Source organism: Thalassophryne amazonica, chromosome 15 (genome assembly GCF_902500255.1).
Source record: "Thalassophryne amazonica chromosome 15, fThaAma1.1, whole genome shotgun sequence".
Classification (NCBI taxonomy): Eukaryota; Metazoa; Chordata; class Actinopteri; order Batrachoidiformes; family Batrachoididae; genus Thalassophryne; species Thalassophryne amazonica.
In genome coordinates, this window is record NC_047117.1 from 68,337,112 (window position 1) to 68,351,746 (window position 14,635).

Sequence of the window (14,635 nt, forward strand, 5' to 3'; positions counted from 1 at the left end):
AAATTAGGACAAAAAATGTAAGTAAAAAACAAAACAAAACAAACAAAAAAAAAAAATTGCCAAAGTGGACATGTACATGGCATTTAACTGGTGCCACAATCTGTAAATGTGACTTTTTTTTTTTTAAAGATGAGGAACATAATTAATCCTGAGATTATGCCACACAGTTATTTAATAGGGGTGTAACAATCACCGATACAAATCTGAGATTGCTTTAAAGTCAACACACAGCTACATATGATACTCAATAAGCAGACTCCTGAATCACTGTAAACTTACTATGAACTGGTTGATGTCTCAATTTTAATGTTAAGAGTCAGATAAATTAAGTTATGCTGCTACATCTGCAACTTCATAATCTCATAAGTGTTTCAAGGTCAGTGTGAGGTACATCAATAGTGCAAAAAGAAAGATTTATCCTTAATTCCTCACCTTGGTTAAATAGTTAGCATACACATTATTTCTTACTAGTCTCTTATTTTAGAATCTGTCAAACAGGAGTCAATAAACACAAGCTGAATAATAAACCACTTTGTGTCACACAATCATAATACAGTAACTGTTGGGGAACTAGCATGTTTACGTCTCGTAGTCAACTGCATTTGCTGGCCGTACCTTGCGAGAGTTCCACATGGCGTGGTGATTGGCCAGGTTCATGAACTTGTAGACAAGATCTGGTTGATTCAGGTCACTGGCCAATGAGCAGAGCTCCTTGTATGTAGACAGGCTGTGGCTGCCGGAAATATTCAAAACAAGTAGAAGAGAATTTTAGGTGACTGATCAGTCCCACACATTTTCACAAAACGGCTAACCTTAACGTTAAGTTAACAAAAAAAGGGAGGTGTCAGTGTTCACTGCACAAATCTGACTGTGTTGCATCTGCCAGAGTAACATTTTATCCAATTCAGCAAATGATCATAGTTGTAATGTAGCATCAAATAAAAACGCTGTCTGTATTGATTTTCTTCTATTTTGTTTTGAGGATCAGTACTTTACTTGAGTTTTTAAGTTTCGGTCAATTTCCATCTTTATACAATGAGAGTAAGAATTTGAGTTGCTGGGGCAAATATTTTACTTTTGGTGTCCATTTCAATTTAATTTGTGTTTGTCTGTGTCTCTATAGTGCTTTCACAGTTTAAAGTTTCATTTAAAAGTCGCCATTTTGTTTGACGTTGAGGTTAGATGAATGCGACAAAGCTGCAACGGTCCAACAGTGAAGCATATTTCAAATACCTGGGATGTCCTTTAATGGCTTTTCTTTTCCCACCTAATCTAAAACAAAGTAAAAATAGTGCCATGGGCACTGTAGCTCACCTGGATGATACAAGACATCACAGTTTCAGCTACAAATGTGGGCATGGCCAAACTCCAAAGGTCATATCAAGGTCAAAATTTAAAAAAAGAAAGAAAAATCTTCTAAACCTTTCAGGTATGTTTTGGAACTACCTTCTAGCTACTACCAAATTGTAGCTCAGGGGACCTTCGGTGGAGGTGAGCTAAAAGTGATTAGTGCAGTACTGACTTTCATATTTCATTTAGGCATATGTTGTAACTGTGAGCGATGTCGTTCTAAGTGTCACATGATGTCCACTTGGACGCCGTACCATACAGAATACAGTATATTACTTTATAAAATACTGCTGCTTTACTCTTTAAAATAAGAGAATCTGCTTGTACTTTTTCTAACAATATTTATGTACTGTTAATGTCAGCTACATCATGTGATCTTCTCCAAACTGAATGATGTTTACCAAAGTAATTTTCTCATACGGTATCTTTACTTTTACTAAACTGTAGTTTTCTGGCATCACTGCAAATGCCCACTGAAAATGTGCTTGCAGTGTTTCACTTCTCCCTCTTTTCTCATCTTTTTGCAACATGCACATTTTTTGTCATGAACTTCTAACAGTGGTAACAGAATTTACCCATCTGGTGTTTTTCCCAATCCTTCTCCTTGAAACACCTCCGTGTCTTCTGAGACAGCATGTTTCACTCTGGAAAGAATGATCACATTTTGTAGAATTCTTTCTTACATGTTTACGCTTAAAGATTGGTGCAATTCCTTCACCTTTTAAATTTACTCTCTTTCTCACTTAATCAAGTATTCACCTTTTGCCAGTCATGAGCGTTTCCACCAGGGTGGACACCAGTTCCTGCTGGTCACCCTCTCCTCCCATCTCGTAGACCAGGCCAAGCCCTTTGGATGCCACATCCTGACTCAACTCTGAACCAAAGAGGAGAAGGGATGGATGTGAAAAAATGAAAAGAATAGAGAAGCATTTCTGTATTGTGGCAGACGTACATATGTTTTGGGTGTTGTAAAAAACAGATCAAATTAACAGAAAAATTTATGTCCCAATAAATTAGCAACTCACCATCATGGTCTGAGAGAACAGAAATAAATGCTGTCTGAATCTCCTTCAAATGTGACTAGAAAAGAAGAAAGGAAGAAACATTTTGAATTACTAAAGTGACTGATTTCACAAGCATGAAAGCAACTCAACTGGTTTTCTTTCTACATTTTGGTTAATTGTGCTTTCCAAATTAAAGACTGTAAGCCACTGGAGGGACAAAACCATGCTGAAACTAAACATGCTGAAGCCCTACAGCAGAGATTAGTTTTCTACGCCAGAGAAGAAAATATGAACAAATGTCTGAAAGGCAGCTACAAACAACAGACACCCACACTACTAGAAAGTAATCAATTAGCTACCTCAATCAAGAACATGTTTATATCTTTAATATTTCCAACATGTCTTCTTCAAATAAACCTCACTCATGAATTTGAATTCCACTATATCTAAGCCCTTTGACGGTCCTGGATCCACTTCTTTATTTGGTTCCACTTCAAAATTTATCTTTATATGTCTTTCTAAATATTAGTGATTTTCCCCCACTTTCATTAATGGAATAGGACATTTTACAGCCACACAATCTGGACTGTTATCTGGATCTGCACCAAATCTCACATGTTCTTAAATATTAGCACTCTACATATGCCTTTTGCCCCGAAAAAGCTCTGTCCATTCTCTTGAAAAATTATGCATATTGTTTTTACTATAATCCTGCTAACAGTCAAACCTAAGACCTAAACCCAATTATCTCTCCTGGAAAATGTTGGGTTTTTACTTCATGTAGTTTTAAGTTTCTTTAAAATCCATGAACTGGTTTAGAAGGTGTTGAACTTACAATACTTATGGACAAAAACAAAACAAACAAAGGTCCTCTGAGTGTGATTAGACAAGCTGTGATAGCCAACCAGCATACAAATCTCTATCCTGCCATAGTGTAACTGTCATACAGTAAGCATTAATTTACATCCTACACAACAATGTAAAATTTGAATGTACTTAGCATTTTGTAAATACCAACATTAAGGGTCCTGACTACTTTACAGTACCGTAATTTCCTTGTGCTGACTGAGTTTTTTGACCAGGGAGAGCAACCAGATGCAGGCCGCCTGTCGGACATGCGGGTTCTGGCTGGGGATGTACTTGGACAGGATGGAGTTCAGGACCCACGGAACCACATCATTGTTTTTCACATCTGACAGGGTAAAGAAGAAAGTGGAAATGTTTTATTAATTTATTTCATGATGTACATTTAACGCATCAGACTGGTGGGGCACATTTCTAAAATCAGGCAACAACTAGAGATCTGTGAACAACCTCAAAAAATGACCCCCTCACCCTCTCTGCCATAGTAGTTGTTTGTGGGTATTATATCCATCCTTGTCACAAATAATGAATGAACAGTGTGTGTGTGTGTTTCTTCGCTTTCTGTACAGTAATAAATTTGATCTTTTTTTCTTCATGTTTTGATCTGAAATAGAATGTGCAGTGTTCCCAATGCATTTGCATGTCTTGAAATCAATGCTATTATGAGGATTTTGAGCTTTACTCACTTTTTTAAACACATTTGTACACTCACACTGGTACTTACTACATGGTGGGCTGTACTGGTCTTCGGTGCATGTCCAGGGGTCTCTAGCAGCTCCAGAACTTGTGCCAATTGCACCGCTGGTGATAGCCTCTCCTACTGTGAACTGCAGCTCCACCTGCTTGGCCTGTTAAAGCGGGACGTTAAAGACAGAACATATTCTTCAATTATGACTTTGGTTTTGTCCTAGAAAAGCCTTAAATAGTTTATTTTAACCCAAATGCCTGTCACTGTGTTTCATACCTCTACAGAGTCCATGAGACCCTGCAACAGCTTCTTCTGGTGAGCAAAGTCCCCATCTCCCACTGGAAGGTAGCCCAAAGTCCGGATTGACCGCTCCTTCATCTGAGCAGACACAAAAACAGACCTTTAGGTCACAAATTATCCAACTACAGACCCACAGCCACTTCTTTCACTGGATTATCAGGTTACCTTGATGCTCTCTTTGCCAGAGGTGATGCGAGCCAACAGGTTGTCCACTGCGGACAGTTTGGTGAAACCATCACCCTCCGCAGGGATCAGCAGAGCCCCGTTCCTCCCGATTTCACCGAGCGCTGTACAAGCTGCTACTGCCAGCATTGTACTACTGCTGTCCAGGAAGGCACCTGGAAGGAAACACACCCAAATACAAATATGTGTAACCCCACATAAACTGAAATTGTTTGTTTTATATTTGGTTTCATTCAAATTACTTCACACTGGCATTAAACTAATGTAACAGGCTTTTTACAGAAATTCAACGTCGATGAACAACCCTTTAGAAATTTATATGCAGTGCATGCAGAAAGTGTCCACAGCGCTTCACTTTTTCCACATTTTCATGTTACAGTCTTATTCCAAAATGCATGAAATTTATTTATTTACTCAAACTTCTACACACCCATACCCCATAATGATGATGTGAAAAAAGTTTTGAGATTTTTGCAAATTTATTAAATAATTTTAAAAAAATGAAATCACATGAATATATTGTAAGGAAAATAAGTATTTGATACACTGTCAATTTTGCAAGTTTTCCCACCTACAAAGGATGGAGAATTTTTATCGTTCAACTGTGAGAGACAGAATCTAAAAAAAATCGCCAGAAAATCACATTGTTTTAAATAATTAATTTGTATTTTATGGAAACTTAATATTTGGTACAGAAACCTTTGTTTGCAATTTCAGAGGTCAGACGTGTCCTGTAGTTCTTGACCAAGTTTGCACAAACTGCAACAGGGATTTTGGTCCATTCTGCTTCAGGGCTGCCACTGGGTAACATTGAGTTTCAACTCCCTCCAAGGATTTTTTGCAGGTAACAAGTGCAGAATAGGAGGGCTGTGCGAGCCAGAGCTGTTGCTGGTTGGTAGGTGATCAAATACTTTGTCATGCAATAAAATGCAAAACAATTATTTAAAAATCATATAATGTAATTTTCTGGATTTTTTTTTAATTCAGTCTCTCATAGTTGTAGTGTACTTACAATAAAAATTGCAGACCTCTCCATTCTTTGTAGGTGGGAAAACTTGTAAACTCGACGGTGTATCAAATTCTTATTTTTCGCACTGTAAGTATTCACAGCCTTTGCCATGAAGTTCAAAATTGAGCTCAAGTGCATCCTGTTTCCACTGATCATCCTTGACATGTTTCTACAGCATAATTGGAGTCTAGCTGGGATAAATTCAGTTGACTGGACATGATTTGGAAATTGTCTGTAGACCTCTGAGACAGGATTGTCTGGAGGCACAAATCCGGGGAAGGGTACAGAAACATTTCTGCTGATTTGAAGGTCCCAATGAGCACAGTGGCCTCCATCATCCGCCAACTGTAGAACTCCAGATCCACCAGATCTTTTCCTAGAGCTAGTAGAGAGATGACCAAGAACCTGATGGTTGATCTGTCAGAGGTCCAGCATTCCTTTGTGGAGAAAAGAGAACCTTTCAGAAGGATAACCATCTCTGCAGCAATCCACCAATTAATCCTGTATGATAAAGTAGCCAGACGGAAGCCACTCCTTAGTAAAAGGCACATGGCAGCCCACCTGGAGTTTGCCAAAAGGCACCTGAAGGACTCTCAGACCATGACGAACAAAATTCTCTGGTCTGATGAGACAAAGATTGAACTCTTTGGTGTGAATACCAGGCGTCATGTTTGGAGGAAACTACGCACCATCCCTACAGTGAAGCATGGTGGTGGCATCATCATGCTGTGGGGATGTTTTTCAGAGGCAGAAACTGGGAGACTAGTCAGGATTGAAGGAAAGATTAATGCAGCAATGTACAGAGACATCATGGATGAAAACCTGCTCCAGAGGGCTCTTGACTTCTGAATGGGGCGATGGTTCATCTTCCAGAATTACAATGACTCTAGCAGACAGTCAAGATATCAAAGGAGTGGCTTCAGGACAACTCTGTGAATGTCCTTGAGTGGCTCAGCCAGAACATCTGTGGAGAGATCTGAAAATGCTATGCACAGACACTCCCCATCCAACCTGATGGAGCTTGAGAGGTGCTGCAAAGACAAATAGGCAAAACCGCCCAAAGATAGGTGCAACAAGCTTGTAGCATCATAGTCAATAAGAATTGAGGCTATAATTGCTGCCAAAGGTGCATCAACAAAGTAGGTGTGAAAACATATATACATGTGATTTCTTAGGTTTTTATTTTTAATAAATTTTCAAAAAACAACTTTTTTCAAGTTGTCATTATGAGGTGTTGTGAGCAGACGTTTTAGGGGAAAAAAATGAATTCACTCCATTTTGGAATAATGCTGTAACATAAAATGGGGAGAAAGTGAAGTGCTGTGAATACTTTCCACATGCACTGTACATCATCTTTATGGATTTCATGGTTATTGTACCATAACAGCTCATTGTCATCAAAAAACACAAAGCCACCAGAAATGACTAAAAAAAAAAAAAAAAAAAAAAAAAAGAATAAATACCGATTGTCTTGGTGGCCATGCCAAGAAGTTCATGATCCTCCTGGGACGTAATGCTCATTTGTTGCGCTAAGTTGCGGGTGTGATCACTGGAGACAACAGCTTTCTTCTTGCTCATGTATCTTCCCACCATATAGCCGAGTGCCAAGATGGCACCATGTTGCGTCTCAGGACTCTGAATTAAGAAAACAATAATTTAGATAATTTAATAGACTACCTATTAATTCCTTGACACAAGCAGCGTTCCCTACATGGTTGTCTTTGGTAGTTTTGATGAGATTGTTGACTGCTGTCTGCAGCTCATTGCCGGTCATCGTTGAAACCACCACGGCATACAGCTGGGCTGCCAGCTCCCGCATGTCTTCCTTGTTTGTGTTCATCAGACTCTGGAGAAGAAATTTGTTCTTACAACTGAATCCACTCAACTGCAATGTGCTTCATGTTCTCAACTTCAGTGCCAGAAAGCATCTGATTAAATTTGTAATAGTTGTTCAACTGATAAATGAACACAGTGAATGTCAAAATTTCTTTAACTCCAGTTGCAAAAATAAAGAGTGTACTCACTTTAATCCAGTCAATACGATTCGCAAATCTAGGAGCCAGCTTTTCTGGGCAGACTGACACCACTTCCAAGAGACAGTACATGACTGGGATTCCTGTTTGGAGGAAACTGATTGCAATCAAAGCTCAGTAAAAACACAACATACAGAGTGTACACTGAAGAATGCACCATTACCATTGTATATAGTAAAGGCAACACGCAACACACACACACACGCAACACACACACACACACACACACACACACTTGTGACTGCAAAAATATTAGAAAAGTAAAAATCTCATGTTCTAACAGTTACAACCCCTTGCAAAAATTATGTAATCACTGGCCTCTGAGAATGTTCATTCAGTTGTTTAATTTTGTAGAAAAAAAGCAGATCACAGACATGACACAAAACTAAAGTCATTTCAAATGGCAACTTTCTGGCTTTAAGAAACACTATAAGAAATCAGGAAAAAAAAATTGTGGCAGTCAGTAACGGTTACTTTTTTTAGACCAAGCAGAGGGAAAAAAATATGGAATTATGAAAAACAAAAGAACGCTCCAACACATCACTAGTATTTTGTTGCACCACCTCTGGCTTTTATAACAGCTTGCAGTCTCTTAGGCATGGACGTAATGAGTGACAAACAGTACTCTTCATCAATCTGGCTCCAACTTTCTCTGATTGCTGTTGCCAGATGAGCTTTGCAGGTTGGAGCCTTGTCATGGACCATTTTCTTCAACTTCCACCAAAGATTTTCAATTGGATTAAGATCCGGACTATTTGCAGGCCATGACATTGACCCTATGTGTCTTTTTGCAAGGAATGTTTTCACAGTTTTTGCTCTATGGCAAGATGCATTATCATCTTGAAAAATGATTTCATCATCCCCAAACATCCTTTCAATTGATGGGATAAGAAAAGTGTCCAAAATATCAACGTAAACTTGTGCATTTATTGATGATGTAATGACAGCCATCTCCCCAGTGCCTTTACCTGACATGCAGCCCCATATCATCAATGACTGTGGAAATTTACGTTCTCTTCAGGCAGTCATCTTTATAAATCTCATTGGAACGGCACCAAACAAAAGTTCCAGCATCATCACCTTGCCCAATGCAGATTCGAGATTCATCACTGAATATGACTTTCATCCAGTCATCCACAGTCCACGATTGCTTTTCCTTAGCCCATTGTAACCTTGTTTTTTTCTGTTTAGGTGTTAATGATGGCTTTCGTTTAGCTTTTCTGTATGTAAATCCCATTTCCTTTAGGCGGTTTCTTACAGTTCGGTCACAGACGTTGACTCCAGTTTCCTCCCATTCGTTCCTCATTTGTTTTGTTGTGCATTTTCGATTTTTGAGACATATTGCTTTAAGTTTTCTGTCTTGACGCTTTGATGTCTTCCTTGGTCTACCAGTATGTTTGCCTTTAACAACCTTTCCATGTTGTTTGTATTTGGTCCAGAGTTTAGACACAGCTGACTGTGAACAACCAACATTTTTTGCAACATTGCGTGATGATTTACCCTCTTTTAAGAGTTTGATAATCCTCTCCTTTGTTTCAATTGACATCTCTCATGTTGGAGCCATGATTCATGTCAGTCCACTTGGTGCAACAGCTCTCCAAGGTGTGATCACTCCTTTTTAGATGCAGACTAACGAGCAGATCTGATTTGATGCAGGTGTTAGTTTTGAGGATGAAAATTTACAGGGTGATTCCATAATTTATTCCTCAGAATTGAGTGAGTCCATATTTTTTTCCCTCTGCTTGGTCTAAAAAAGTAACCGTTACTGACTGCCACAATTATTTTCCCCGATTTCTTATAGTGTTTCTTAAAGCCAGAAAGTTGCCAACTGAAATGACTTTAGCTTTGTGCCATATCTGTGATCTGCTTTTTTTCTACAAAATTAAACAACTGAATGAACATCCTCTGAGGCCGGTGATTCCATAATTATTGCCAGGGGTTGTATAACCCTTGCAGTAGTGAAAGGTAAATTCCAGAAACACGTTTGTTTGTTCCACTACCCCTCAGACGTGCTTGAGCCAAGTTTCACAAAACTTGTTGTGTGCATTTAGGTTGAACTCAGAATTCCTTGGGCAACAGTCAAGGTCATTGGGGTTAAAGGTGAAAACTTTGGTTTGCCTGTCTGTTTTTTCCCAGACTCCTCCAAGGTCCTTTTGTAGATTTATATGAAATGTGTTAACTTAATGACGGTTGGCCACAAATTCTCGCTATCGTGTATAGGCAAAAATCGACCTAGAATGCATCGCATCATCAGCATATAGTGTTTTTTGTCAGATAGTCAAACTTTCAGTCACATAGTGAATAGTTTACTTCACAGCACCTGGCAACTATTTTTTATTTTTGCGGGTCTATGAGGAAGCTGTGCAAGTTTATCTGATTTTGGAAGAGTGTGAGCAGGAAGCCTTGGAGAGGAACTGGCAGCGGGTGACTACAGCAGACAGTTCTGTTAGCCATCTCAGCAGGACTGCTGCAATGTGGATAAAGGTCTTTTAAACAGCAAGCCTTGCTTTGTGTTTGCGATGTCTATACTTACCTGCTTATTGACTGTGAATGGATGAACGAAAGAATCAAGAAACATAAATGTGATGGTGCCTATTGGATGTTTACTTATCAGTCATGTAAAACCTGGAAGTATTGAAGCTTTGGAGCCTGTGACACCTCAGACAGCACAGTAATATACTGTGTGGTTGCCATGTGCCACTTCGGGAAATGTAAACACAACGGAATGCGCTAGTTTTGCTGGGTATGCATTCATTATTTATTACTTAGTTTGTCCAAGCCCGTTTACATGGACTGGATGTATTTTTAATGCTTTAAGAACACTGCACAAGTTACAACGCAACCAGGTGGAAGTACAGCTGGCCATAAATCTCTGCAAAATAAGGAATAACAATAGTGTGCTCCCTATGGAGACTCCTAAGACATGGAAAATTGCAGTGAAAAAATAAAATAAAATGAGCAACAGTCAAGGAAACTGAGTTTTAAGTCAATGTGGAAAACACTTTAGGTCAATCAGTTGGACCGACTGTCTTTATGCTCAGGCGTACGGTTACCTAGAACACAGAACAGCTTTATCTTCTCACCTCCTACAGCAGACAACAGCTGTTGCAGCAAATCCATGTAGACATGAACAGGGTTTGCTTCACATCCTTTTGACAGTGAGGGCTGAGGGTCAGAGGTCAGCATTGTGTGAACGTAGCGGCCAATAGCTGGCGCGTCATCCTGCATGTCTGCCAGGCGTGTTGACATGGATGTGGCCCCAGCGCTGTACGCCAAGCACATCCTCAGGTAGAGCACAATCTGTGAGAAAAGACGAATACAGAGACTAAAGGAAACATACTGGCTGAATTCTGAAAAGTCATTCCATGAAGAGATGAGGAAGTGTAGCAGAAAATTCACAGCCTAATATTTACCTCTGAAAATGCTGACGGATTAAATGGAATTGCAGAGGTTCCAACAATGTACTTTGCTGGAGTCTTGATTCTCTGATTGGCCTAATGGTGACAAAACCATAAGTAGAAAGACACTCAGAGAGTATGAACTACTGGCAACAGAATAACAATGGTCAACGCCAATATAAATGCCACAAACCAACAGAGGAGGGCTGTGCGAATAGTGAATTTTTTGCCCATGTGAAAAAAAATTTAATCCTGTTCATATTTGTGGTCAGACATCATGGTTTGGTGCAAGTTCAGTTTTTACTTTAATCAGCATGAGAGCTGCCATCTGCCATCAACACTGACACAAAGTGTAAATGTAAACTTCCTTGTTTCATTCAATGTTTAGAAACTGGATTTCAACTCTTACCATTTGTGTTGGGATGAATTTACTGCACATCGCGCTGTGTATTGTTTTTTGTTTGTTTTTATGTGAAGCTACACTGCCTTTAAAATTTCATAAATTTTATGCTTTACTTTTGCGCAAATGACTATCTCATAAAACATCACTCTGTACAGATTTGAAATCACTGTACACAGTGTGACTATTCGGTTAACTTCTCATCTGTGAAATTTTCCACTAATTCATACAAACATTAACTTTGTCATACGTTGGCGCCGTTTCCTGTCTAAACTCAAAAGCGGACTGACCGGGAACAGGGACAGTGACTCAACACAAACACGTATCAGTACGTTTTCGCTTTTAGATTAATGTTTCTGAAGAAAAAGGGAAAATAAGCAATTCCATTGATGCTTCTCAAGTTTCTGGGTTAAATAATCTGTTCACTTGCTTCAACTGGCCGTTTAAACGCAGCAGACTGGAAGGTGTGGCCACGCCTCCTGCACTGAAGTGGGAGAAAGACCCCGCCTTCCTGCACAGATCATGAAACTGGAGGGGACACAGTCTGTGGAAATGCGTGGAAATGTCGGTGAGTGATGGAAATAAATATGCATGTGTCTATAATCATTCTGTGCAGACTAATACCATGCATTCTGCGTGCATTCTGCGCATCGAACTGTCGCATGCGTACAGTATGGTTTAATACAAATATATGTAACAGTATTGTGACACCCCTAGTTATTATACATTAGTGGTGTAATGCCGCGTTTACACATAAGGACGACAAGTCACGAATGCCACAAAGTATACTTTCTTGGCTGCTGATCACGAATGTGATGATTTGAGGTAGAGGCATCAAGTGTCCTCAGGAACTGCTGCAACCTGTTACCACGTGTTACGATTAATGGCACGTGTTGCAGGAGAATTATCAGGAACAATTACACACGGTCAAGAATAATGTTCCGTGCTACTGCACGTAACAGCGCATCGTTACATTCTGTCACGTTGTGAATGAGGCAAATTGTCTCCATGCATACACCTATATTCATCCATCAGCTGCTGACGGACTGCTGTTAGTTTAAATGAGTCAACACCCCCGAGTCACACTAACTGCCAGAACGCTCGTAGCACGGGCCGAGGCGGAGGATTAGCAGCAATCTTCCATTCCAGCTTATTAATTAATCCAAAACCCAGACAGAGCTTTAATTCATTTGAAAGCTTGACTCTTAGTCTTGTCCATCCAAATTGGAAGTCCCAAAAACCAGTTTTATTTGTTATTATCTATCGTCCATCTGGTCGTTACTGTGAGTTTCTCTGTGAATTTTCAGACCTTTTGTCTGACTTAGTGCTTAGCTCAGATAAGATAATTATAGTGGGCGATTTTAACATCCACACAGATGCTGAGAATGACAGCCTCAACACTGCATTTCATCTATTATTAGACTCAATTGGCTTTGCTCAAAATGTAAATGAGTCCACCCACCACTTTAATCATATCTTAGATCTTGTTCTGACTTATGGTATGGAAATTAAAACTCCCTTCTGTCTGATCATTTCTTAATAACATTTACATTTACTTTGATGGACTACCCAGCAGTGGGGAATAAGTTTCATTACACTAGAAGTCTTTCAGAAAGCGCTGTAACTAGGTTTATGGATATGATTCCTTCTTTATGTTCTCTAATGCCATATACCAACACAGGGCAGAGTAGCTACCTAAACTCTGTGAGTGAGATAGAGTATCTCGTCAATAGTTTCACATCCTCATTGAAGACAACTTTGGATGCTGTAGCTCCTCTGAAAAAGAGTGCCTTAAATCAGAAGTGCCTGACTCCGTGGTATAACTCACAAACTCGCAGCTTAAAGCAGATAACCCGTAAGTTGGAGAGGAAATGGCGTCTCACTAATTTAGAAGATCTTCACTTAGCCTGGAAAAACAGTCTGTTGCTCTATAAAAAAACCTCCGTAAAGCTAGGACATCTTACTACTCATCACTAATTGAAGAGAATAAGAACAACCCCAGGTTTCTTTTCAGCACTGTAGCCAGGCTGACAAAGAGTCAGAGCTCTATTGAGCCAAGTATTCCTTTAACTTTAACTAGTAATGACTTCATGACTTTCTTTGCTAATAAAATTCTAACTATTAGAGAAAAAAATTACTCATAACGATCCCAAAGACATATCGTTATCTTTGGCTGCTTTCAGTGATGCCGGTATTTGGTTAGACTCTTTCTCTCCGATTGTTCTGTCTGAGTTATTTTCATTAGTCACTTCCTCCAAACCATCAACATGTCTATTAGACCCCATTCCTACCAGGCTGCTCAAGGAAGCCCTACCATTAATTAATGCTTCGATCTTAAATATGATCAATCTATCTTTATTAGTTGGCTATGTACCATAGGCTTTTAAGGTGGCAGTAATTAAACCATTACTTAAAAAGCCATCACTTGACCCAGCTATCTTAGCTAATTATAGGCCAATCTCCAACTTTCCTTTTCTCTCAAAAATTCTTGAAAGGGTAGTTGTAAAACAGCTAACTGATCATCTGCAGAGGAATGGTCTATTTGAAGAGTTTCAGTCAGGTTTTAGAATTCATCATAGTACAGAAACAGCATTAGTGAAGGTTCCAAATGATCTTATGGCCTCAGTGGACTCATCTCTGTGCTTGTTCTGTTAGACCTCAGTGCTGCTTTTGATACTGTTGACCATAAAATTTTATTACAGAGATTAGAGCATGCCATAGGTATTAAAGGCACTGCGCTGCGGTGGTTTGAATCATATTTATCTAATAGATTACAATTTGTTCATGTAAATGGGGAATCTTCTTCACAGACTAAGGTTAATTATGGAGTTCCACAAGGTTCTGTGCTAGGACCAATTTTATTCACTTTATACATGTTTCCCTTAGGCAGTATTATTAGACAGCATTGCTTAAATTTTCATTGTTACGCAGATGATACCCAGCTTTATCTATCCATGAAGCCAGAGGACACACACCAATTAGCTAAACTGCAGGATTGTCTTACAGACATAAAGACATGGATGACCTCTAATTTCCTGCTTTTAAACTCAGATAAAACTGAAGTTATTGTACTTGGCCCCACAAATCTTAGAAACATGGTGTCTAACCAGATCCTTACTCTGGATGGCATTACCCTGACCTCTAGTAATACTGTGAGAAATCTTGGAGTCATTTTTGATCAGGATATGTCATTCAATGCGCATATTAAACAAATATGTAGGACTGCTTTTTTGGATTTGCACAATATCTCTAAAATTAGAAAGGTCTTGTCTCAGAGTGATGCTGAAAAACTAATTCATGCATTTATTTCCTCTAGGCTGGACTATTGTAATTCATTATTATCAGGTTGTCCTAAAAGTTCCCTGAAAAGCCTTCAGTTAATTCAAAATGCTGCAGCTAGAGTGCT

The 14,635-nt window shown here is 39.2% G+C and overlaps 1 protein-coding gene across 1 annotated transcript in view; it reads right to left on the bottom strand.

The window, feature by feature from the left end:
• ecpas (Ecm29 proteasome adaptor and scaffold) overlaps positions 1–14,635 on the bottom strand; it is a 42,321-nt gene that overhangs the window by 13,789 nt on the left and 13,897 nt on the right. Inside the window, exons 17-29 of the mRNA XM_034187542.1 lie at positions 10,845–10,925; positions 10,515–10,731; positions 7,423–7,514; positions 7,110–7,244; positions 6,862–7,033; positions 4,372–4,544; positions 4,183–4,284; positions 3,943–4,066; positions 3,401–3,546; positions 2,376–2,430; positions 2,110–2,224; positions 1,926–1,994; positions 616–733 (exon numbers count right to left, since the gene is read on the bottom strand). Of these exons, the coding sequence (XP_034043433.1) occupies positions 616–733; positions 1,926–1,994; positions 2,110–2,224; positions 2,376–2,430; positions 3,401–3,546; positions 3,943–4,066; positions 4,183–4,284; positions 4,372–4,544; positions 6,862–7,033; positions 7,110–7,244; positions 7,423–7,514; positions 10,515–10,731; positions 10,845–10,925 (1,599 nt within the window). The remainder of the gene's footprint in view (positions 1–615; positions 734–1,925; positions 1,995–2,109; positions 2,225–2,375; positions 2,431–3,400; positions 3,547–3,942; positions 4,067–4,182; positions 4,285–4,371; positions 4,545–6,861; positions 7,034–7,109; positions 7,245–7,422; positions 7,515–10,514; positions 10,732–10,844; positions 10,926–14,635) is intronic.